The sequence below is a fragment of the Dipodomys spectabilis genome, unplaced genomic scaffold (assembly GCF_019054845.1).
Source record: "Dipodomys spectabilis isolate Male_0828 unplaced genomic scaffold, ASM1905484v1 ptg000039l, whole genome shotgun sequence".
NCBI lineage: Eukaryota > Metazoa > Chordata > Mammalia > Rodentia > Heteromyidae > Dipodomys > Dipodomys spectabilis.
The window spans coordinates 9,624,693-9,650,341 of NW_024870716.1; the positions used below are offsets into that span (position 1 = coordinate 9,624,693).

Here is a 25,649-nt window from a genome sequence, read left to right on the forward strand (position 1 = left end):
TCAAGTGTGAAAGCACTTGCCTAATAAGTTTAAAGCCCTAAGTTCAAATCCCAGTATTAATTCTCCCCCCTCCCCTGGAACAAAAGCTAGAAGTGGAAGTATGGCTCATGTTGAGCAAAAAAGCCAAGTAGGAGTGGGAGGCCCTGAGTTCAAGCCCTGAACTGACACAAAGTCTATAAATAACCAGTATAGGAAGGACTGGGGGCATGGCTCAGTGGTAGAGCACCTGTCTAATGAACAGAAGTTTAAGAACAGTGCTCCTAAGTTATGTGATGAAACCATTACTTAAAATACATTCATGTGTATTGCAATGTGTACATTGCATTGTCAATTGTACAAATTGCATGTGAATTACAATGAGCACATTTTTTCTGTACCTTAAGATTTTAACATATTTTTATATGTCACTGAGTATGCACATACCTCATTCATTTGAAAGGCTACATCATTTCCATTGTTTGTAAGAAATGTAATTTACCTGATGGTCCAGGTGGCTCACACCTGTAATCCTACCTGTTCAGTAGCCTGAGATCTGAGGATCATAGTTCAAAGCCAGCTTGGACAGGAAAGCCCACGAAACTCCTATCTCTAGTTAACCATAAAAAAATCCAGAGGTGGAGGTGTGACTCAAGTGGTAGAGCACCAGCCTTGAGCAAACATGGTCAGGGGCAATGCCCAAATTCTGAGTTCAAATCTCATTGATGTCACAAGAAGAAGAAAGAGGAGGAAAAGGAGGAAGAGGAGGAGAAAAGGAGAAGGAAAAGAATGAGGAGGTGGAAGAGGAGGAAGAAGAGGAAGAGGGGCAGAGGAGGAGGAAGAAGAGGGGGAAAGGAAGGGGAAGAAGAGGGGGAGGAAAGAGAAATGTAATTTATCAAACCCGACAGTGGTTCTATCGTTTCTAGTACGCACAATCCTGAGTAAGCATGGTTGTATGCAAATCTTTTGCTCTGTGTGTGTGTGTATATGTGTGTGTGTGTGTGTGTGTGTGTGTGTGTGTATTTTTCATATTCACTGAATAAATTGGTATTCAGATTCACATTTTATGATTTTAACAAGGCTGTTCATTGTCTTCTGGCTCCAAACCTTTGAAACCAACTTAGGGGAGTCATAAACTTTATGACTTCTCTGAATTCAGTCACAGCTTGTTCAGCTCTGACATTTCAAACCATTTCTCGGGTAGTTTTAGTTGTTATCAGCTGACTGGCCTCTGTCAACGTGATGGCGGCCACCTGCCGAGTGACTGCACTTCCTCATTTCCTGCCTCTGTTATCTCATTTTGTCCCCTGCTTTGGGCTCCAGTCCCTGTTGTGTTCACCGTTCTTCACCTGACACTCATTGCTGGATTTGTTCTAAGAATACTTATCTCAGTGTGATAAGAAAATAGGAAATAACAGAAATTGGCGTATACAAATTGATAAGCACGTATATTTTTCAACTTCCTAGAAATTACAGTCATACTCAAAGAAACTCATGTCTGAAATGGAAACACAAGCTCCCCACGGTAGAGCACACCTGTAATTTAGTTGTGCAAGAGTTAGAGACAGGGAGGATTGAAGTTCACGGTTAGCTCAGGCACAAAAGTTAATAGGAGATTACCCCCATCTCAAGTCAATGAGCTGGTATGGTGATGTGCCTGTTGATCCTAGCTATTCTGGAGGCTGAAGGTACAGAGGATCAAGGCCCAAGAGCTGCCCTAATCAGAAAGTTAACTAAAGCAAAAAGGGTTGGAGGCATGGCTCAAGAGTGAGAACACCTGTCTTGTAAGCTCAGCACACTGAGTTCGAACTCCAATATTGCCAAAAACAGAATTGACAGCCTACTGGGAAATCTAATTAAATTGCTATGACTGCCTTTTCAGTTGATTCAGTCAACGGTTTACTTTTATATGTTCTTTGAAGAAATTTGGAGAGGGCTCACCTGCAGATTCTAAGGAAAGTGACAGTTATGTTCTCTTAGCAAAAGTAGCACATTTGAAATCAGGGCCATTACATTGTTTTTATTTTTTTTCCCTTTGCTGGAATAACTCCTGTAATATTTTCAACCTGTAAGAGCAAGCTTTTCTTTTTCTTTTCTTTTTTTTTTTTGGTGCTAGTCTTGGGGCTTGAACTCAAGGCCTGGTTGCTTTTGTCCTCATAGCTCTAGTGCTCTATCCCTTGAGCCATAGCTCCATTTCTGGCTTGGTGGTTAATTGGAGAGAAAAGTCTTAAAGATTTTCTTTCTCATGCTAGATTTGAACTGTAAACCTTTTGTATATCACCTGTATAATAACAATCAATTTTTAAAAAAGGATTGGTTGGTCAGTTTTGCATCTTAAAAATTCTTTTATTTTTGGTCTGATTGTATACATATTTGAGACATAGTCTTTGTCATCATGCTATATAGTTTGGCATTTATTTATTTTTTACTATAATTACTGCATTCTGTACTAGATAAACAGATATGTCATAAATATACTTGATTGTTCTAGTAGTTGCAAACCTTTCTTTTTTTCCAATCTTGGGGCTTAATTTCAGGGCCTGGCTACTGTCCTTTAACTTTTTTGCTCAAGGCTGGTGCTCTACCACTCTGGCTTTTTGCTGTTAAATTCAAGAGTTTTATGGATTTTCCTGCCTGGGCTGGTTTCAAAATATGATCCTTAGATTTTAGCCTTCTGAGATTCTAGGATTACAAATGTGAGTCACTAGCACCCAACACAAACTTTTTATTGGGAGACCAGGTGTGCAGAAATGTCTTTAGCAAGCAGTGTTGGATGTGGTGTGTGCTGGGGGGGAAGGACACATATGGTAGAGCCCTTTTAACTGTTTAATGAAAACCAAAGCTCCTAAGATGGTTTAATTTCAGGCACTTGTGGTTCACAGCTGCAATCCTAGCTACACAGGAGGCTGAGATATGAAGATTGTGGATCAAAGCCAGCCTGAGCAGGAAAGTCTATAAGATTCTTATCTACAATTAACCACCCAAAAAAGCTACAGGTGGAGCTACAAGTGGTAAAACATTAGCTTTGAGCAAAAAAAGCTCAGGGACATCGTCAAGGGCCCCAGAATTGGCACACACACACAAAATCAATAACAAAAACAATGGATGAATGCCAGGCATGTGGTTTCCAGTGGCTTTGATCATGCATATTTACACGTGTGCCTGTTTGTTTACACAAAAGCTTATATTTGGGGTCCAAGATCCACATATGAGAGAAATCATAACACTCTTTTTGTCTTTCTGAGCATGGCTTGCTTTGCCCTGTGTGATTTTTTTTCCCTCCAGATTATCTACGTCCCTGCAAATGACATAACTTAATTCTTCCTGAATAAAATTCTGTAAGGAGTAAAACACCATGGAGTGAACTCTTTGAACAATTAGCAGACAGTTCATCGAAGAAGCTGAAATGGAGTTTGAATGGGGTGATAATAGAAAAGGGGTACAGATGAAGGGAAAAGGGAGTGGAGGGGTACAGTCCTAAGCATATGTATGTGAAAAAAGAAAGGGGGAAACTTCTATACTGTACTGGTGTCGGTACTTGACCTCCGTAGGCTGAGTTCCTCAGTTTTTTTTACTCAAAGCTGCCATTCTGCCACTTGAGCCACGCCTCCCCTCTGGCATTTGCTTATTCATTGGTAATAGGGTGTCACTGGCTTTTTTATGCCTGGGATGCCTTAGAACCATAATCCTAAGATCTCTGCCTGCTGCGTAGGATTACAAGTGTGAGCGATAGCACTAGGCACTTCTCCTTTTTAAGCCCTTTTTCTATACAAAAAAAAATGAGATTTAAACAATGGAGTCAAGTATCTTTGGCTTTGTGACTCCTGGGAAATTTATCTTTTTTTTCAGTCAGTCTCCCCACAATATTATGGGCAAGAGCTACCCTGCTATGATCTGTGTTTTGATTTTTTTTTTTTATATTTGTGTTTCTTTAACTGAACTGAACATACCACATTTTCCTATCCAATCATTATTAACCCAAAAGTCATTTCTCAAAGTTACTTTTTGAAAAAGGAGATAGCTAGAAATGAATCTTTTGATTTATATCTAATGTCATTAGGCTTGCTAATTTTAGTGTTATCTTTAAAAGTTTTCTGGAATAGCTGGGTGCTGGTGGCTCATACCTATAATCCTAGCTACTTGGAAGGCTGAGATTTGAGGATTACAGTTTGAAGCCAGCCAGGACAGGAAAATCCATGTCTCTTACCTTAAATTAACCACCAGAAAACCAGAATTGGAGCCATAGCTCAAAGTGCTAGCCTTGGGTGAAAAAGCTTAGGGACAGTGCCCAGGCCCTGAGTTCAAGGCCCTAAGTTCAAGCCCATGACTGGCAAAAAAAGAAAAGAAAAATATCGGATAAGAGCTGTGTGTGTGTGTGTGTGTGTGTGTGTGTGTGTGTGTGTGTGTCTGTGTGTCTGTGTGTCTGTGTGTCTGTGTGTCTGTGTGTGTCTGTGTCTGTGTGTGTGTGTCTGTGTCTGTGTGTTGGGTTTGAACTCAGGGCCTGGGTGCTGTCTCTGAGCTTTTGGGCTTAAGGATAGCACTCTGTCATTTGAGTTATAGCTCCACTTTGGCTTTTTGCTAGTTAATTGTAGATAAGTCTCATGGACCTCGAACTGTGATCCTCAGATCTCAGCCTCCTGGTTAGCTAGGATTACAGGCGTGAGCCCCCAGAGCTTGGCATGGATAAGATAGTTTAGGTTATTACTGGGGTTTGACATCAGGAACTCACGCTTGGTGGGCAGACACAGTGCTACTTGTGTCTTGCGTCTAGACTTAAGAAGGATTTTTCTATGAACACCTGGAGGTGGAGTGTAGAACTTGGCTTTTGATGATTTCAAATTCCAGATATTGAGTGTGTGCAGCTTTCTGGTGTGAGTAAAGTCCTTTCTTCATCCCTTTTAGTATTTGCAGCAAGTGATTTTTCAAACCACTTTGTAGTAAACAGTCTGTGTGGATCAGGAGTGAGTTCTACTCTGACCAATGTTAGTACACTCAATGAATGCTCAGTCTTTTGCACCCCTTCCTGTATTGATGGACATACTTTGATTTGTGGACACTCTCTTGCTTGAGAGAGAAGATTTCAGCCTTGTAAACAACCAGCCAAACAAGCAAAAAAAAAAAAAAGGTAATTGATTTTTGGTAGGAAGCTGGGAACATGCAAGAACTATGATTGGGGAGAAATACTGGAGCCAGTACAAATACTTTCTTATTAAAGAATTTGGAGCTAGATGCCTGAAATCCTGGCTACTCAGGAGGCTGAGATCTGAAGTTCATGATTTGAAGCCTACCTGAGGAAGTAAAGTCCTTGAGACTTTTATTTCTGATTAACAACCAAAAAGCCAGAAAGTGGAGTTTTGATTGGCACCGTTTTCCATTTCTACCCACACTTCCAAACAAGGGACCAAAGTGACAGTAAATGCTGTTATCACAGACTCTTTATGATATAAATGGATTTTCAGAACTAAGTAGTCAACACCAGAGCCCAGGTAAACACATTTTATCTTTGTGCAAAACACAGAGATTTCACAAGTATTGTAATTAGGGAAAAATTGTCTTATTACTTTAGCTAGTTTTCAACGCTAATAGTAGCAGTTAAGATATTAAGTAAGAATTATAATGTACACACTTAGCAATCTATTACCAGTTCTTGTTTTTTAAATTGATATCAGAGAAGAGAGAGAGAGAGAGAGAGAGCGCGAGCGAGAGCGCCAGTACTGGAGCTTAACAAGACTTGGGCTCTCTTTCTTAGGTTTTTTCACACAAGGCTGGTACTCTGCCATTTGAGTTATACTTCTACTTCCAGCTTTTTGCTTGTTAATTGGAGATAAGGCTCTCATGGGCTTTTCTCTCAGACTGCAAATCTCAGCTCTCAGCCTCCTGAGTAGTTAGGATTACATGTGTCAGTGCCTAGCTAGATATTCATTTTTCTGGAATTTTGAATACATTTGAAAAGCACTGGGATAATATATTTCAGAGAAAAGATCAATGTTCATCTTCTCAAGCAGCAAAACTGATATTTGTTCATGTATTATTGCTCCTTCAGATTGTAGAAATAAAAAGACTCAGGATCAATGAATTTCATCATAGGGAAATTTTCTGACTCCCCCTCCCCCCATTCATGGCTATTACTATTTATTCATTTTCACATGTGTATGTTGGAAAACATTGCTACTTTTCTCTAGCTCTAATTTGTGAAAATAATTTGAATTTTGCGTTTTATTTTTTCAGATATGATGTTGATTCAAAGAGTCCTAACTTATCCAAACATGTAAGTTCATATTTCATGATATTATCATAGTTTATTCTTAATATGTATGCTGATTTATTACCTGTTTTCTTTTTGTGCTGGTCGTGGCAGGGAAAGGGGGGGGGGCAGCATGAACTCAGGGCCTGGGCACTGTCCCTGAGTTTTTGTGTTCAAGGCTAGCACTACTTGAACCACAGCCCCACTTTTGGCTTTTTTGGTGCTTAATTGGAGATAAGAATCTCAAGGACTTGTCTGCCTGGGCTGGCTTCAAGCCTCAATCCTAGGAATCCAGACTCCTGAATAGCTAGGATTACAAGGTGAGAGCCACCAGCACTTGGCTAAGAATTGTTTTTATTTTCTTTCTGTTGTTGTTTGTACTGTGTTAGTTCAGATTTTCATCATCTTTTCCTTGTGTTTCACAACCTTCTATATTTTCCATGATTTATATTGCCTTAACATTTTAATCTATCCTCTAACATATTAGTATTATAAGTATACTTATATATTTATCTAACATCTTAATCTTCTTCATTACTGTGTTGTAATTTATATATATATTTATAAATATATAATTGGAAATAAAATTGGGTAATAAGTACTTGAGCTTAGGAATATTATGTCAGAAGAGAAAGGCGATGTACTTTTGAGTTATGATAAGAATTGTTAGAGGGCTGGGAAAGTGGCCCAGTGGTAGAGCGCTTGCCTTGAGCTGAAGAGCTGAGGGACAGCGCCCAGGCCCAGAGTTCAGGCCCCATGACTGGACTCCCTCCACCCCCCCCCCCCCCCAAAAAAAAAAAAAAGAATTGTTAGAGCTGGGTGCTGGTGACTCATGCCTGTAATCTTAGCTACTCAGGAAGATGAAATCTGAGGAGCACAGTTCAAAACGAAACTGGGCAGGAAAGTCTGTGAGACTCTTATCTCCAATTCAGCACCAAAAAGGAGCTGTGACTCAAGTGTTAGAGCACTAGCCTTGAGCAAAAAGCTCAGGGATAGCACTCCAGGGCCTGAGTTCAAGCCTCAGGATTTATTGGCACAATAAAATAAAATAAAATAAAATAAAATAAAATAAATAGTTGTTAGAGATGAGTGCCTTGAATTTCAGTTAGAATGTAACAACAGCCAAAGCCTTTCCTAGTTTGAAAGCCTGTAAGTACAGATTTTAGGCCATGAGCAATATAGTCATTGAACTCAGAAGGAATTCACAGTGCAATTGGAGATGAGAGGAATGTGGAAGCAGGCGAGGCCGGCTCCCTTGGTGGAGGATTCTTCTAGAGTGGAGTTGTCCATCTGCCAATATCACAAAGTGAAAGGCCAAGTATGACCTTTTAGAACAGCTATTAGGAACCTAGGCTTGCATGTGGAATGTAGGCTCTTAGTTATGTTTTACAAATGAATAAATAAAGAGGATTTAGTAGCAAGAGAATGCCTTGGCAATATCAATGATTAAATCTTTTTGAGATTTTTTTTTTTTGTGCCAGTCCTAGGACTTGAACTCAGGGCCAGGGTACTATCTCTGAGCTTTTTTGCTCAAGATTCGTGGTCTACCACTCAAATCACAGCTCCACTTCTGGCTTTTGGGTGGTTAATTAGAGATAGAAGTCTCATAGATTTTCCTGCCTAGGCTGACTTTGAACACCAATCTTCAGATCTCAGCCTCCTGAGTAGCTAGGAGGATAGGCTGTGAGCCACCAGAGTCTGGTTTTCTGAAAAATTTTAATTTCTAATAATTTTGAAGGAATTTCCTTTTAGGATGACTTAGATGTGTGGTAAATTGGCATCTTGAGTTCAAATCCTTTATTTTTTTGATACCAGTTGGGGAAATGGAGATAAGCTATAAACCTGTATTTTAGATATTTCACATTATAAATGAGGACTTGGTGAGACTGGAAACACAAGTATAATGTTAATTAGTTCTACTAAGGGTAAGATAAATTTCAGTGGAGGAATGTTATGTTCCAGGAAAAGACTGGTAGAATATAGGGGCATGAACCCTGCTAGGATTCTCTGGGGAAGAATCTTTATTAAAATAGTTTTCTCTGTGAGCCTTAGAGCATTTTGAATTCTGTGTTCGTTCTCTGATGTGCCGGTGGAACCCTGTCCTCTTAATGGTATTAGCAAAACTACATAGCATACCTTCATTTGCATAATTTAATTGCATCAGCTGAATAATGCTAAGATTAATAATAGGCTTATTAGTATGTCTAGGATTCTGCTCAGTGTTCTAGATTGGATGACACAAAGCTATACACAGTGTGTTAAACTTTCATACCCATAGGAAATCCAAAATGTAGTCATTAACTTGATTGGTATACAAAGATATCCACTCACAATTTTTGTTTTTGTGCAGTTTGGGCCTTCAACTCATAGATAGCATGGGTGCTATTCCTTAGCTTTTCTGTTCGATGCTAGCAGTTAGCAATTTGAGCCACCCCTCCACTTCTGGCTTTTTACTGATTGACTGAGGATAAGAGTCATGATCATAACTTTCCTGCCTGGATCTCAGATCCTAGCCAGGTGTGAGCCACCAGTGCCTGGCTCACTCACAATTTTGTTGCTGCCGTGTTCATGGCCCAGTGGATTATTTTGACTACAAGTCACCAGCCTTTAGTGATGTGCAAATAGTCTTTAGCATATTCTTTAATTGTCATGCTTGTAGACTTCCACATGCAGACTTTGAAAAAAAATTTTTATTTTTTTATAAGGGAGATGGCAGAGGGGTTACAGTTATATGAGGATGGTAATGAGTACATTTCTTGTTGAACATTGTTACCCCTTCCTTTGTTTTTTCCCACTCCACCCCCCCTCCAAAGTTGTAAAGTTCATTTCCAACATAGTGTCTTGTGAGTATCATTGTTGCATTGGGTCACCCTTTGCCCTTTGTCTCACCATTTTGTTATTCCCCATCCCTTCCCCAAATCAGGTAAATGTGTATATACAAGACACAGGGTGTCAAAAAAATCAAAAACAGTGACAACAGGAGATAAACCAAAGGGGGAAAAAATGAAAGAAAAAAGAAATAACTTCATACAGTACCTTGAAAAACAAAAATAGAAACAAAGAAACAGAAAAAGAACCAGAACCCTCTTGTTTCCATATCTTAGAGTTCATTTTGGTTAACATCATCAGGAAGAATGACATGGCCTTATTTGTAAGAAAATGGAAAGTGAAGTACTCCAGACCCAAAGGAATAGACTCCATGTTTTCCCTCACTTGTAATAATTATATCTATTATAATCCTAGCAGAGGATCACAATAGCTCAATAGCTAGGTGCCTATGACCATATAAAATGTAGACTCTTTAGGTATACTTCACAATATCTTCTGAAAATTAAGTGTATTTGGAGTTGGAATGGGATTTCTCTTAGATTCATCAATAGGACAAGATTCTTTCATCAGAATAAAACTCTTCACTTCTTTATAACAAAACTGAATTTAACGCATACATATACATATACATATACATATACATATGCAATAGTCAGTTAGGCAAAATATTCCAGACATTGTCTTAATTCTGGAAGAACACAGAAGGGAAGGAGACAAACAAGGTGCTGGTTGTATAGTTGCTTATGTTTTAAGGTGCAGATAGAATATTTTGTTCAAGGAAGATGACTGCAAAGAGTGATTAAGATAATTTGTTTTCTTCATAACACTATAGAAAGACAGACAAAAACTGCAAAACCAACATAAGCTAGTGTGGCCATCTAGGAAATGGGTTTAATGTCTCAATCCAACAAAGAAGTGATGGAAAGGACACAGAAGACAGAGGAAGAACTTTAGCAAGGCACCAGGAAAAAAGTCCCATCCTGTTCACCTCTTGGTAAGGGAGAGTGGGTATAACCCCCCCCCCCCTTCCTACTCCCCTTCTATCCCTCCCCTCCTCCACACACCAACCAAGGCCCCAGCAGCCACCTTGTCCTATATGAGGCCAGAGCAGATGTTTAGGAGGTGTTCAAAGAACAGAATACCAAATCAGGCACTAGTGGCTCACACCGCTAATCCTAGCTACTCAGGAAGCTGAGATCTGAGGACCAAGGTTCAAAGCCAGCCTGGGCAGGAAAGCCCATGAGACGATCATCTCCAATGAGCCAGGCAAAAGCCAGAAGTGGAGGTGTGGCTCAAGGGCTAGAGTACCAGCCTTGAACAAAATTGCTTAGCAACAGTGCTCAGACCCTGAATTCAAGCTGCAGGACTGACACAACAACAACAACAAATAAACAAGAACTGAATGTAAGAAGACAGTGTAGGAGGAACAGATTTATTGAAAAATTTATTGCCAAGAGCCAAGCTAGCTGAGAGTAAAAGAAATAGACGTCTCTGAAGGGAAGGGATCCTGGAGCCAGAAGACTGATAATGTTTCCCAGATTTCTCCTTGTATTTTTTTTTTTTTTAACTCTCCCATCCTTCCTCATATCTCAAGCATGGTCCTGCCCTTCCCAGATCAGAGGGTGTCATGTTTTGAATTCCTGTGGGCATCTTAATTGTATCCTCCACTTCAGGTCAAGTATGTGAAAGCCTCATAGCACAGAGACTCTTCCTTGCCAGTTCTCACCTTGAAGACATACTCTCTGAGGAAGAAGGGGATGACCCGAAAACCTAGGGAACTAGCATTGCAAGCTAAAGGAACAGCAGTGTGTGTCCTAGCAGCAGGAAAGAATTTGCCAGATGGCTATGATACAAAGCCTATTATGAATGACTAAGAGTGTGAAATCAAATGGTTTGGAAAGGCTACAAATGAATCAGGTGATCTAGTGATTTGTAGTCCGTGGCTTCAAAACAAAACAAAGCACAACACAACTTTTGGGTTTTTCTTGATGAACTCTACATGGCAAGTGAAATGAATTGATTTATGCGGATAGGTCCTATGTCAGTGCCAGATGAGGTAGCTTATGCCTGTAATTCTAGCTAGTCAGAAGACAGAGGTTGGGAGGATCACAGTTTGAATCTAGCCTGGGAAAAAGTTAGTGAGACCTTAACTAAGGTGTTGGGTGTGGTGACAAGCACGTCCTTCTCAACTAGAAAGAAGGTATAAGCAGGTGGATCCTGAGATCCTGGGCCAGAACAAGCCCCAAAGGGTAATGCGTCTGAAAAATAATGTCAAAAAGCACAAATTGCTGGAGTCTTGACTCCAGTGGTAGATTACTTGCCTCACTTTGGATTGTAAGTGCAAGGCCCCTAGTTCAAACCCCAGTATCGACAGACGATACAAAGTGTGGCTACTTAGGTAAGGTAGGTGGTTGGAGAGTCTCTGGAAACTTCCCTAAGGGACCATCAGTCAGGTTCAAAGCCATGGACATGATAAAGTACTCAGGATGGGAATTTATTTTTTTCTGATCTGATGAACTTGCAGTCAGATGTGAATGGAAGAGAAATTCAACAAATGCTCAGTGACTGGTGAAAACAGCTCAGCTAATGGAGATGCAGTTTGTGCAATCAAGTCTATTGGGAAGAGATTTGAGGCGGAGCTGAGGATGGAGGGAGCAATGGGAGGCTCAGGGATAAGCCAGACTCGCGCTCTGCTCTCTGGAGTATCCACATGGAGACACCACTTAGGCAGCGGTTATTAGGTAAGATAGAGATTTGGAAACCCAACTGTTGGGCCATGGAATTAGGACTCCAGAAAAGGGGCAAAAGGGGAAAATAATGAGACTGTCACATTTAGAAATTTGATGGAAGAAGCGTAGTAGCTCATCTTAGCTACTCAAGAGGCTGAGGTTTGGGGTTCATGGCTCAAAGCAGGCCTGGGCAGTAAAGTCTATGAAACTCCTATTTCCAATTAACCAGCAAAAAGCTGGAAGTAGAGCTGTGGTTCAGGTGGTAAGAGTGTCAGTCTTGAGTGAAAAAGCTATGGGACAGTGCCCAGGCCCTGAGTTCAAGCACAAAATCAAAACCATAAAAAGAATAAAGGCTGTCATCTTAAAAGCTGGTCAAGACATGTTACTTCCAATTCAAGCCCCCCAGTGGTGTTCCTCCATGGAAGATGGAAATCACAGACTCTGCTTGCCATGGTGACCTCCCCTCCGGTACCCTTTGCCTGGCTTCCTCAGCACTAACCCCTTAGTCTTCTTACTTTTCTGGGAGCATCTGGATACATTCTTGTCTTAGGGATGGTGTATTTGTTAGAGATGTGGTTAAAATCATTAAAAAATAAGTAGTTCCATGTGTCGCTGAGTGCCCCTGGCTCATGCCTGTAATCCTAGAGGCCAAGATTTGAGGGTCAAGGTTCGAAGCCAGCCTGGGCAGATAAATCTGAGAGATTCTGTTGTCTAATGAACTAGCAAAAAGCCAGAAGTGGAGGCTTAGCTCAAGCGTGAGAGTGACAGCTTTGAGTGAAAAAGCCAAATGAGAACAAAAAGCCTTGAACTGAAGCTCCATTATCAACACACAAAGAATAAAAGAAGTATCATGTTTGATTATCAAAAGTATGTGTCCTCGCTGGGCTCTGGTGGCTCATGCCTCTAATCTATCCACTCAGGAGACTGAGGTCTGAAGATCATGGTTCAAAGCCAACCTGGTCATAAAAGTCCACATGAGACACTTACCTCCAACTAACCACTCAAAAACTGGAAGTGGCACTGTGGCTCAAGTGGTAGAGCACTAGCTTTTTGCAAAAGAAGCTCAGGGTCGGCACTCAGGCCCTGAATTCAAGCCCCATGACCAATCAAAAAGAAAAACCCCCAGACAAAAAAACAACTTGTCCTGGAACTTGTAGTGCATAAGTTAACTAAACCTCCACCTCCATCCTTATAGTTGACGTGATTTATAGGAATTAAATAAATATAGAGGAAGCCTGAGCCATCAGCAGGGAGCATCAGCAAGGAAATAGGAGTATATAATAGCATTAGCACTTTATAATGCAAGTTATAAAATGTTCACAGGTAATATGAGTTTTCATTTCCTCACCAGTTTTTTTTTTTACAACAGTGGTTAAAATATTGCAAGGCAATATATTTTATTACTTTATTTTCTCTTGTTTTGATTACCTTGGCCTGAAAATGCTAAAAATTAGTCAAATGACTACAAAAATAGGTAGAACCAGTGTATGAAAAAAAGCAAGTTATATTTCTATCTTACAAAGAAATCGAATGTTTCAGTCCTGAGCAGTTGATTGCACCCACTTACCATGGCATATTAAAACTGAACTATTAATAAAAAGTATTAAATGTCCTCCGATCTAAGTTATCTATTAATTATGGAAATCAAATTTTCAGATGTTCATTTATGAAGCAGGAAAGTTGTTTAAAATTTATCTACACTGGAATTTTGTGTATGTGTGTGTGTGAGAGAGAAGAGAGAGAGAGAGAGAGAGAGAGAGAGAGAGAGAGAGAGAGAGAGAGAGAGAGAGAACTGGGGCTTGAACTCAGGACCTGGGCACTGTCCCTGAGCTTTTTTGCTCAAGGCTAGCACTCTGCCACCTGAGCCATAGCTCCACTTCTGGCTTTTTGGTGGACATTACTTGGAGATACCATTATCATTTCCTACCCAGGCTAACTTTGAACTTCAACCTCAGATCTCAGCCTCCTGGGTAGTTAGGATTACAGATACGAGCCACAGGTGCCTGGTTATTAATACTTTTTTTTTAACCTTGAGGAGTAGGAGGAGGATGTTGGAGACATTTGTTATTATGTATTTAAACTCTAAGCATCTGCTCTCTGTATTTTCATATGTTATAAGCATCTTTTAGCTTTAATCTTTCCAACAAGTTAAGAAGCAGGTATTACTGTGGCCACTTTGTGGATCCAGGTTCTGTGGCATGGGGATAGGACTGTGTGGTTCATTCAGGATATGAACTCATTTAGCACTTATCTGGATCATTCTCATTCTTATGGAGTATGTTACAGCGCATTTCAAAATCAGGGCTGGACACCAGTGTCTCTTGCCTGTAATCCTAGGTACTCAGGAGGATGAGATCTGAGGATCGCAGTTTGAAGCCAGCCCAGGCAAGAAAGTCTGAGACTTTTATCTCCAATTAACCACCAACAAAGTCAGAAGTGGAGTAGCTCAAGCATAGAGTGCTAATAAAAACTTAAGCAACAATGCCAAGGCCCTGACTCCAAGCTCTAGTACTGACAGTAAATAAATGAGCTTAAAGTGCCAGACAAAGGATAATTCACATGGTAAATCAGTGCATATTGGATTTACTTCTATTATTAACCTTTAGAAATTCAATATTTCAATCAGGAAAACAATGCAAATAGGATGGGCAAAGTTTTTACTGTCAAGATTGTTTGGAACCAGGTAGTGTAGATCATGCTTGTAATCTTCGCCATAGTAGAGGCTGAGATCTGAGAATTGTGATTCAAAGCCAGGTGGGGCAGTAAAGTGTGTGATACTCTTATTTCCAATTATCCCCAGAAAACTAGAAGTGGAGCTGTGGCTCAAAGTGATAGAGTGCTTGCCTTGAGCAAAAGAGCTCAGGGACAGTGCTCAGGCCCTGAGTTCAAGCCCCTGACTGACAAAAAAAAAGCCCCCCCCACCCCCAACAAAACCCAAAAGTTCTTTTGGGAATTTATGCAGTTGTATTCTCTTGTGTATTTTAGGATTTCCTGGGACAAGTGTTTTGCACACTGGGGGAGATTGTTGGGTCCCAAGGAAGCCGCTTGGAGAAGCCAATAGTGTAAGTATTGATTTTTTAAAAATTCAGACAATGAAATGTCAAGTGTTCAGTTTCTATTTTGGTAGTTTGGAATTTGTAAAGATTTGGTTTGCAGACCGATTGTGGGTTTTGAAATCTTGTTTGAGATTTTTTTCTTTTCAATAATTCATTTTTGACATATTTGTAAAGGATAATGCATATTTCAGCTGTTCAGACTGATCCAATTTAAACAAGCAAATGTGTTATTTTCCTTTTGATTGTATTTCTTTTTGATTGACTAGATTCAATATGTGTGTGTGTGTGTGTGTGTGTGTGTGTGTATGTGTATGTGTGTATGTATGCATGCACGCATGCTAGTACTGAGTGGAATTTAGAACCTGGGTGCTGCCCTTTACTACTTTTTCTTTTGCTCAAGGTTCCTGGCGCTTTACCACTTGAGCCACAACTCCACTACTGGCCTTTTCTGAGCAGTTTGTTGGAGATAAAAATCTCATGGACTTTCCCACCATACTGGTTCGAATTGAGATTGTGGGCTTTCAACCTTCTGAGTAGCTAGGATTCAGGTGTGAGCCACCAGTTTAGTTTTAGAGAGTTATTTTTCTAATTTGATTTTCAGAAAGCTGTTAAATTACAAATACTTCCCCCCAGAGGAAATTCCTATCTATATTATTTTTGAAGCAGATTAAAAAAATTCTCACTTATTGTGTTGTAGGGTAATTAGGACATAGGGTAGGTTTTTCTTCCTGTGCAGCTAGATCCAAAGTCCCACTAAACAAGACTTACAAATGCTAATTTATACTAAAAGGTGAGAGACTTTGGACAATAATCAGAAGAATAGTCAAATGCTGAGAAGATTTTCTGGGTCTGAGTCAGGATTGTTTTACATGATTCAAAAATATAGGATGATGTTGAGCTTTTTTCTTAGTTCTTCCTGATGATGGAGTAAGATAATTACCCAACTCCTGGAAACACATTTATATGATGCATATGGCAAATATATGTGGTGTTTCATCTAAAGGGCAAATTGAATTCAATGAAGGTATTGTGAGATTTTGTAACAATGTGTATGTGCCTGTAATCCTGCCTACTTAGGAGGCTGAGATCTGAGGATCCAGGTTCATAACCAGCCCAGGCAGGAAAATCCATGAGACTCTTGGCTCCAATTAATCAGCAAACAGTGGGAATTGAGACATGTAGTAGAAAAAGTAGTAGAAAACCAGTCTTGTGTGAAAAAGCAGTGAGTTCATCATCTTCCTGAGTTTTTTATGCATGATCACACAGATTCCTCCTTCCCCTACATTCAGTTAAGGAAGTAGACTCATCTTAAATTTTTAAAAAACTTACTGTGTCACAAATGCTAGTTTTCTTCCATACCATTAGCCAAGAAATTTAGCTCTTATTTACTAATTTGTTTTCCATTAGAGATTTATTTTCCAATTAGCTTCCCATTTATATTCTAAATTATTCAAAATATTCCCGTGTTCTTCCTTTAAATGGCCTCCTTGAACTTATTTCCTGATAATTTATTCAGAACACTTTCTTTCCTGCTTCCTAATTGCAACTCTTTGTGATCACGTTTCTGTAAAGACAATCTTTTTAAATCCATGACAAAATATTTGGAGACAAACTAGAATTCAATATTACTTATTAGTATTATTATTTAATTATTTTTGGTGCATGTCCTGGGGCTTTAACTCAGGGCCTGAGCCTGGGTTTTTTCTTTTTCTGTTTTCTTAAGGCTAAGTCTCTATGACTTGAGGCACAGCTCCACTTCGGGCTTTTCAGTACTGAATTGGAGATAAAAATCTCACAGACATTCTTGCCCAGGCTAGCTTCGAATCATGATCCACAAATCTCAGCCTCCTGAGTAGCTAGGATTACAGGCTACCAGCTCTTGGTTCAAAATTATTTATTATTAATCAAGCCTCTGGCGACTTAGCTAGAGTTGGTATAAAGTTTCTTATTAAAGAATCAGAACTTGAATTGAAACTTAAGCCTTCCTACTTTTGTGCTTCAATTATTGTTGACGTTTTTCTTTTTAAAGGAAAATTTTCTAATTTGTCTTTTAAAAATGAAGAGTATTGCCTTTCCATATTTGGTAATTATGTCAGTGAAATGATTTCAAAGTGAGCGTCAATACATTTTCGTTCAGTGTTTAATTAGCAGCTCAGAAATATCCACCACTCCCACCAGTTCCATTCTGTTGGAGTTAAGTTTGGAGCAAACACATTTATCACATTTTAATTCCATCCTCCACTTTGAGGGATTTTCCTCCCCTGTACCCTAGTAAAATTGAATGGTATGCTACATAATTTGTCTATGCCTTTCGTGACTCATCGCGCCTCCCTTTAGTTCCTCCCTGTATTATTTAGCTTGGCTCCCACTCAACAGTGTGTTTTCTCTTGCTGGGAGATTGTATCCAATTTTCTCTATGCTGCTGTCAGAGTCTTCATGTATCTTCAGGGATTTTGTGAGTGGATTCAGCGAAGCCTTCTCAAATACAGTTTAAAGGAAGATTACCCTCCTGTTCTCTGAGAGGGAAGTCATTTTTTATGTTCTTCGAGTCCGAGGCCTGTGTGTGCTGGGTGCTCTGAGCTAGGCATGTGTAGCTCCAGATTGGAGCACAGATCCAAAGATGTAGAATCATGAAGTAAATTATTATTCTGGGGAGGAGCAGGAGCTTCAGGAATGACTAGTTCACAACTGTTTTTGGCTAAAGGGAATGGAGGAGGGAAAAGGCCAGGGGCTACCTAGGAGGGCAAGGATGGGCCCATGGGGCTGTGGGGATAAAGGCAGGGACCACATTCCATCAGTGCAGAACACAGGGGCAGGGGCTCAGAGACAGCAGCAGGCATCGGACCATTAGAGCTGTCTGCTGGACAGCTGAGCTCCGGTGGTGACAGAGCGATGGGGTCAGTCACTGTGGAAGTTCAGCTAGAGACATGTGGGAAGAGAGTATGAAGAGTGAGTGGAAGAGTAGAAGAGAAATGGGGCTCTCAGGGGCTTGAGGCCTGAATCTTAAGCTGTTGTTTCAAAGTCCTAACTCAATGTGGTCTCATCCTGAAAACTGTGAAAACATAGGCAGATATAATGCAAGGGAGAAAGGGAGAGGAGGAGGAAGAAAGCTAGTAGATGCTTAAGTTTTGTAGATGAGAAACATAATAACAATTTAAAAATGTCATATATTTATCTTTTTTTTTTTTAACTGGGACTGAGGCTTGAACCCTTGGGTTTTTCAGTCAAGGTTGGTGCTCTACCACTTGAGTGACAGCTCCACTTTTGGCTCTTTGGTTAATTGGAGTTGTGCATCTCACAGACTTTTCTGCCTGGCTGGCTTCAAGCAGGAACTCTCAGATCTCAGCCTCCTGAGTAGCTAGGATTATAGGCGTGAGACAATGGCATCAGGCTTATGGCATGTCCTTATTATGCAACATTTTGCTCCTTGTTGTCCTCTTTACTTAATTATTAACTTCCCTGCGAAGTAGATTACCTTTTTTCTGCTCAAGACTGGCATTCTACCACTTGAGCCACACCTCCACTTCAGCTTTTGACAGGATAATTAGAGTTAAGAGTCTCTCTTATTTATCTGCCTGGCTGACTTTGAACTGAGACCCTCAGATCTCAGCCTCTTGAGTAGCAAGAACTCACCAGTGCCTGGTTTCGATTGGAACTTTTATATGCTCTAGTTTACTTTTGTGGGTAGAATATTTGGCTACAATGGAAGATGCTTTTACTAACCCAGTATGGGATCTGATATCTGTATTGTCGTAGCAGACCTGGATGTCACAATTTGTTGGGTTGGCCATTTGAGCGAATTTATTTTCAGTTCCTTGGCTTGACTTTTGTCCCTTGAAGTGCCTTGATGAAAATACACTTTTCAGAGAGTTGTGAGAAATAACAATACTTTCTATAATATATCCGTCATGGAGAACACTGGAGCTTAATAAAATACTTAAATAATGTCTATTATTTTTCCTTATAATAGCTACTATCATTTTAGGAAAAGACCTCTTAAATCAAGTTACCTAATAATCTTTTCCCTACTTCCCTTTCCTTCCTTTCCTTTTCCTTTTCCCTCTTTCCCTCCCTACATCCTCCCTTCCTCTTTTCTCCTTCCCCTTACTCCTTCCCTCCATTCTTCCCTTCCTTCCTCTCTCTGCCTCTCCTTCTCTTTCCCTTCTCCTTCCACTTCCTTCTTCCCTCCCCTTCCTTGTCTCCCTCTTTCCCTTTCTGCCTTCCTCCCTAGCATCTTTCCCTTTCTTTCCTTCCTTCCTTTCCTTCTATCCTCTTTTTCTTTTTAAGCTAGGAATTTTGCAAACTAAGGGAAAGGAAAATGTTAAATCAAATTTCATTATATAATTTATATAAACTAAGTGTTATGCAAATGTGAATTTTTTTTCAGCTGGGCACAGGTGGCTAGCACCTGTAATCCTAGCTGCTTAGGAGACTGAGATCTGAGGATCTCAGCTCAAAGCCAGCTTGGACAGAAAAGTCTCTGAGACTCTTAATCTCCAATTAACTACCAAAGCAAAAACAAAAACAACCCAAAACTGGAACCAGGGCTGTAGTTCAAGTGGTTGAGTGTTAGCCTTGAGCACTTAGGGACAGTTGCTGGGTATTGAGTTTAAGACCCAGGACTGACACAAAAACAAAAATAAAATTGCTTATTTCTATTCTTAGTATGAGGCTAACCAACTGAATTGGGGAAATTGGGTTTGATTATCTTTCCTTAATTTGTGTTTTATAAGATGGCTTTATTACTTTGTTGGTAATGTCCAGAATTTCTGGAGTGTTTTTCTGTAATTGCAAAAATAACCTCAAAGTCAATCACTTAATCATTATTTATATTGTATCATTTGCAAGGATCCCACATACGTATGTACATATTAACAATATTCCTATGATTCATCTCATGAAAAATTAAACCACTGATTACATTTCAGAGAGATGTTGGGTGCTTAATCAATCTAGAGACAATCTGCCTCTGGGAGAGCCAATCTGAAGAATTGCATAATCCTTAAAAGTCAAGAGATGGAAAATTTTAATGTATTTCCTTATTTATCTTGCATAAGTTTATGAACTTTACATATAATGATAGTTTATTCCTCCTCCTCCACCTTCTTCTTTTTCCTCCTCCTTTTCCTCCTCATCCTCCTCCTCTTCCTTCTCCTCCTCTTCTTCTTCCTCTTCCTTCCTCTTCTTCCTCCTGATACTGAGGTGTGAACTCAGGACCAAGCTCACTCAGCTTGCTTGCTTGAGTGGTGCTCGATCACTTAAGCCATGCCTCCAGCCTGGCCTTTTGCAGATTGTTCGTGAGACAGAGTCTCACAAACTTTCCTGGCTTCAAACCATGATCTTCTAGCTTTCAGCCTCCTGGTCATCTAGCATTACACTTGTGAGCCACTGGAGCTCAGGTTATAGTAATCTTTTTTTTTTTGGTCTAACTTTATGCCCTAGAAAATCTTCAGAAATGTAATTGTTGATTCTAAACAAGCTGGTTGTTCGTACCTGCAAATTTCATGTTTCTCTCAGAAATCCTGCAACTTCATACAAATGGAGAACTTTTTGGATGGGAAGGCTTATAAAGGATGCGGCCCGTTACTAGGGAGATGAGGGTGAATGAATGCATTTTTCTCAAAATAAGTTTTAGCTGTATCATTAAACAGTTCCCAGATTGATTAGTCTATCATTTCTATGAACAAACAAAAAACAAGTTGGGCCAATGGCTTACTCCTGCTATCCTCAAGGTGCTATGTGATAGAGGATTGCAATTCAATACCTGCTCAGGTAGAAAAGTCTGAGAAACTCCATGTCCACATACTCAACAAAAAGTGGGGTTGTAGGCATGGTTCAACTGGTAGAGCTCCAGCTATGAGCAAACATGAAGCCCTGAGATCAAATTCCAAATAAGAGAATGAAAAGAAAGGAAAGAAGAAAGAGAAAACAAAAAAATCATTTTACGTCAATAATTAGGATACCGAGCAAATCCTTTACTGACTGAGTTTATTTACTTCTTACTCAATCTGAGTTTTGTGTAGGTCTTAGAGATGGTTTTTTTGTTGGAGAATTTTAAGATTATAATAATTTATTTAACAAATATTTATTTAGAACCAATTAAGAGCTAGAAACTATTAGAGACTAAGTAGGACTTGTGAAAATTTGGAGTCTTTTCTGACTTCAATAAACATCCCACTTATTATTTATTAAATGAGTTATCACTGAAATAAGTATAATTACAAATGTTCTTTGAAAATTAGAGTATTACTTTAGACTAGGTTATATCAGCCACTCTTAGTATTTTGAAATTTTTCATAAATGTGATAGGAAAATTTACGTTTTTCTCTCTGTCTTGTAAGCCAGGCCTTTATTTTTGTTTTTTGTTTTGGGGATAGGTTCTCACATTTTTTCCCAGCCTTGCCTGGCAAGTCCTCTTAGTTATGCTTTGATCCTCCTATTTATGGAACGTGTTATAGCTGAGACAAAACACATGGACCACTATACCTAGCTTTTTCTGTCGAAATTCAATCTTGTGAACTTTCTGCTGGCCTCAGATGGCAGTCCTCTTAATGTCAACCTCCAAGAGTGGCTGGGATTGTGGGCTTGAGCTACTTCACATGCCTCACCATTTTCCTGTTTGGATGACAGCTATGCCGGTTCAACAAAAAGACAGTGGTTTGGATTAGAAAGCAGACAAATGGGCAGATTCAAAATATTTAAAGATTAGGAAAATTTTCAGTTTGTTCATATTTCCAAAAAATGAGAAAGTATATATATATATATAGATAAGAATGTGGTTAATCTTTTAAGTAAAACAAAACAACGTGGTTGATCAAATCTTTGATATTGATATTGAAATTCCTCAGCATAGAAACTAGGAACACAAATTGCCCCCAGAACTTGACCATGAAGCACCATGGAGCTTGGAAAATAAGCTATCGATATTTAAACTTAAAAAAATAAATAAAAAAAGTTCTAAAAGCCAGGTGATGCTGGTGTCTCATGCCTATAATCCTAGCTACTCAGAAGGCTGAGGTCTGAGGATCCTGGTTGCAAGCCAGCTGGGGCAAACATATCCTCAAGATTCTTCTCTCCAATTAAACCACCAGATGTGGAGCTTTGGTTCAAGTGATAGAGCACCAGCCTTGAGTGACAAAGCTAAGGGAGAGTGTGAAGCACCAAGATCAAGCTCTAATACACACACATGTTCTTAAGATTAATTTCACTTGAATAGATTAATAAACTGGGTTGAGGAAGATTTCGGAGTTTGCCACAATTGGTCAATAAGCTGGAGCCCTCACTGGATCATTTTATCCCATGTTCATCCAACTGGTAGACATGCGCAAGGTGTTTTTACTTGCATTTTCTTTACCTCACTAGGTTTGAAAACCTGATGTAAATAACCAGAGGTAAGGAAATAAATGAACAAGTGTCCTCTATGGAGCTTGGGTTCTAAATTAGTAATAATGGCCTTTGTGGATTGAATAAAAACTCCTCATTTTAACAGCAGATGAATTTCTCAAGACTTACCTATTATTTATTTAAAAAATTTTGTGCCAGTCATGGGGTTTGAATTTAGTGCCTAGGCACTCTTCCTGAGCTTTTTTTCCTCCAGGCAAGCACTCTACCACTTGAACCACAGCTCCGCTTCCAACTCTTTGCTGGTTAATTGGAGACAAGAGTCTCATGGACTTTTCTGCCCAGGATGGTTCCAAACTGAGATCCTCAGATCTCAGCCTCCTGAGTAGTTAGAATTACAGGTCTGAGACCCCAGTGCCCCACCAAACATGCATTTCTTTACCCATCCTAGCACCATTGTGAGCCAGGTAGGAATCCTTACAATCCCTGTTGATGATAGAAAGTAACTGAGACAGAGATTCTGGAGAAGGAAGGACTTAGAAACATATTCTTTGATTTCTGAAACTTTGTCTTTAAACACTCCAGTATTCTACCTTCAGCAAGTGAATATATCCATTGGAGACTTCAGAGAAATCCAGAATTTTAAATTTGGTCATATAAAATTGTTTACTAACCAGTAAGGTAGTATATACCAGCATATGAAAGGCAGAGCAAGGAGGAATGAGACAAGTTTGAGGCCAACCTGATCTACATAGTGAGACTTTGTTCAAAATTAAATAGATAGACAGTGGGCTGGGAAGGTGGCTCAGTGGTAGAGCACTTGCCTTGCATGCCTGAGGCCCTGGGTTCGATTCCTCAGCACCACATAAGCAAAAAGAAAAAAGCCGGAAGTGGCGCTGTGGCTCAAGTGGTAGAGCACTAGCCTTGAGCTGAAGAGCTGAGGGACAGCGCCCAGGCCCAGAGTTCAGGCCCCACTACCGGACCAAAAAAAAAAAATTTAATAGACAGATGATGGATGGATAGGTAGATAGATAGATAGATAGATAGATAGTAGATGGTTGATAAATGATAGAGAGGTAGAGAGATGATAGATAAATGATAGAAAAACAGGTGACAAATGATAGATAAATGATGACAGGTAGATGATAGATAATAGATTGATAAATGATAGGTAATAGATGATAGATAAATACATGATAGATGGTATAAATACATGATAGACAATAGGTAATAGAAAAATAGATGATAGATAATGGATGATAGAAACAGATGATAGATAATAGGTGATAGATGATATATCAGATGGATGGAGATAGATGGATGGATAGATAGATGAGAGATAGTTACTGAAAATAAAGAATATGTCTGGATTCTGAGCAGTTTTCAAAAATCAAGAATATGTCTGGATTCTGAGCACTGCTTCCTAGCCAGGTGAATTCTTTTCTCTTTTTATTCTTTTTTTTTTTTGTCAGTCCTGGGGCTTGAACTCAGGGCCTGGGCACTGTCCCTGAGCTTCTTTTTGCTCAAGGCTAGCACTCCACCTCTTGAGCTACAGTGCTATGACTGGCTTTTTTCTGCTTATATGGTACTGAGGAATGGAACCCAGGGCTTCATGCATGCTAGGCAAGCACTCTACCACTGAGCCACCTTCCCAGCCCCTGGCCAGCTCATTTCTATTGCTATGACTCATACTTCTCTTCCTCAAGCACAGTCCCGTTTACCAACAAAGAGCCACTATGATTTGACTATAGGAAGAGGATGGGAATGTAAAAGTAAGTCTAGGGGCTGGGAAGGTGGCTCAGTGGTAAAGTGCTTGCCTTGCATGCATGAGGCCCTGGGTTCAATGCCTTAGCACCGCATAAACAGAAAAAGCCATAAGTGGCGCTGTTGCTCAAGTGGTAGAACACTAGCCTTGAGCTGAAGAGCTGAGGGACAGTGCCCAGGCCCAGAGTTCAGGCCCCACAACCAACAAAATAAATAAATAAGTAAATAAACCCATATCTAGTTTTGGAAATATCACAACAGCGTTTTTCTCCTTACTGAGAAAACTAATGTTTGAAATTCAGTGTGGTGACATCCAAGCTTCATGAGATCTTCATCCTTTCTCTTCATTTCCTTAACCTGGCGCACAAAATGGTGGCCTCCATCTTTAGTGGTACACATCTTCTGGTTTTTGGTCATAGTTCCTACCTGATTAGCTCACATCGTCATCCCTGGAAGATTGGAAAGGGAGAAAGACTTCCAGGGATATAAATGTCCTCTCCACTGCTTCTTTGTCTCCTCTCAGGAAGGACAGAATTTGAGGAGTATAGGACTTAAATTAAGGGAAGGAATGTTAGAAACATATTTTTATCTATTATCTATTTTGATAGCTTATATGGCCAGGCACTGGTGGCTCCCACCTGTAATCCTAGCTACTGAGGAGGTTGAGATCTGAGGATTGCAGTTCAAAGCCAGATCGGACAGGAAAGTTCATGAGACCCTTAACCAACAAGAAAGCTGGAAATGGAGCTGTGGCTCTAGGGGTAAAGTGCTACGCTTGGGCGAAAAAGCTAAGGGAGAGCACTCAGGTCTTGAGTTCAAGTCCCAGGACTGGCACGACACACACACACACATACACACACAGAACTATGTGAAAACTTAGCTTACGATATTTTAGGTAAAGGTAGACTCACAGTGCAGTGAGAAATTCTAGTAAATGAGAAATCTCAATAATTTATGTAACCCACTGCCTGCTGTGATAGCATTATGGATTGGGCCCACTGCAAAATCATGGAAACAGATCTTGGATCTCAATACATTCTCAGATGGAGTCAATTTAGATGAAGAACTGCAAACACGAAGGCCTGCTTAGCCAACTGACATTTCCAAATAACAACGCTGTTCCAATGAATGCTTTTAGTCATTTATTTGCAGGAGATGTATTGAGTTGTTTTTAAGTGAAATATGCCATTTCTGGATGACAGTGGGTTGTTAGCTTGGCCCAGGATTATTGTGAACCATCCATCTCCCCTTCTTGTCATTCTAGGTTGTCTTGCTTATGTGTATAAATTCTCCGTTTTCTTTCTTTAATATTTTTTTTTTTATGTTGGTAATGGGGCTTAAACTTAGGACCTAATGATCTAGTTTACTTTGTCACTCAAAGCTGGTGCTCTGCCTCTTGAGTCACAGCTCCACTTCAAATCTACTATTCTCACTCATTAACTAATTATTATTATTATTTCATTAAGGTCGTGGTGCTTGAACTTGGGAACTGGGTGTTGTCCTTGAGCTTTTTTTTTTTTATTCAAGGCTAGTGTTCTACACTTGAGCCTCAGTTCCACTGCTGGATTTTTGGTGGGTAATTGCAGAAAAGAGTCTCATGGACTTTCCTACTCCGAATGGCTTCAAACTGAGATCCTTAGATCTCAGTCCCCTGAGTAGCTAAGATTACAGGCCTAAACTACTGACTCCTGGCTATTTATGTTTGTTAGT

The 25,649-nt window shown here is 39.8% G+C and overlaps 1 protein-coding gene across 2 annotated transcripts in view; it reads left to right on the forward strand.

Moving 5' to 3' along the window:
* The window catches only part of Cpne8 (copine 8), a 158,849-nt gene that overhangs the window by 45,147 nt on the left and 88,053 nt on the right, over positions 1–25,649 (forward strand). For both annotated transcript variants that reach the window (XM_042677716.1, XM_042677717.1), the window contains 2 exons: positions 6,205–6,244; positions 14,764–14,840. In XM_042677716.1, coding sequence (XP_042533650.1) covers positions 6,205–6,244; positions 14,764–14,840 — 117 coding nt within the window. The remainder of the gene's footprint in view (positions 1–6,204; positions 6,245–14,763; positions 14,841–25,649) is intronic.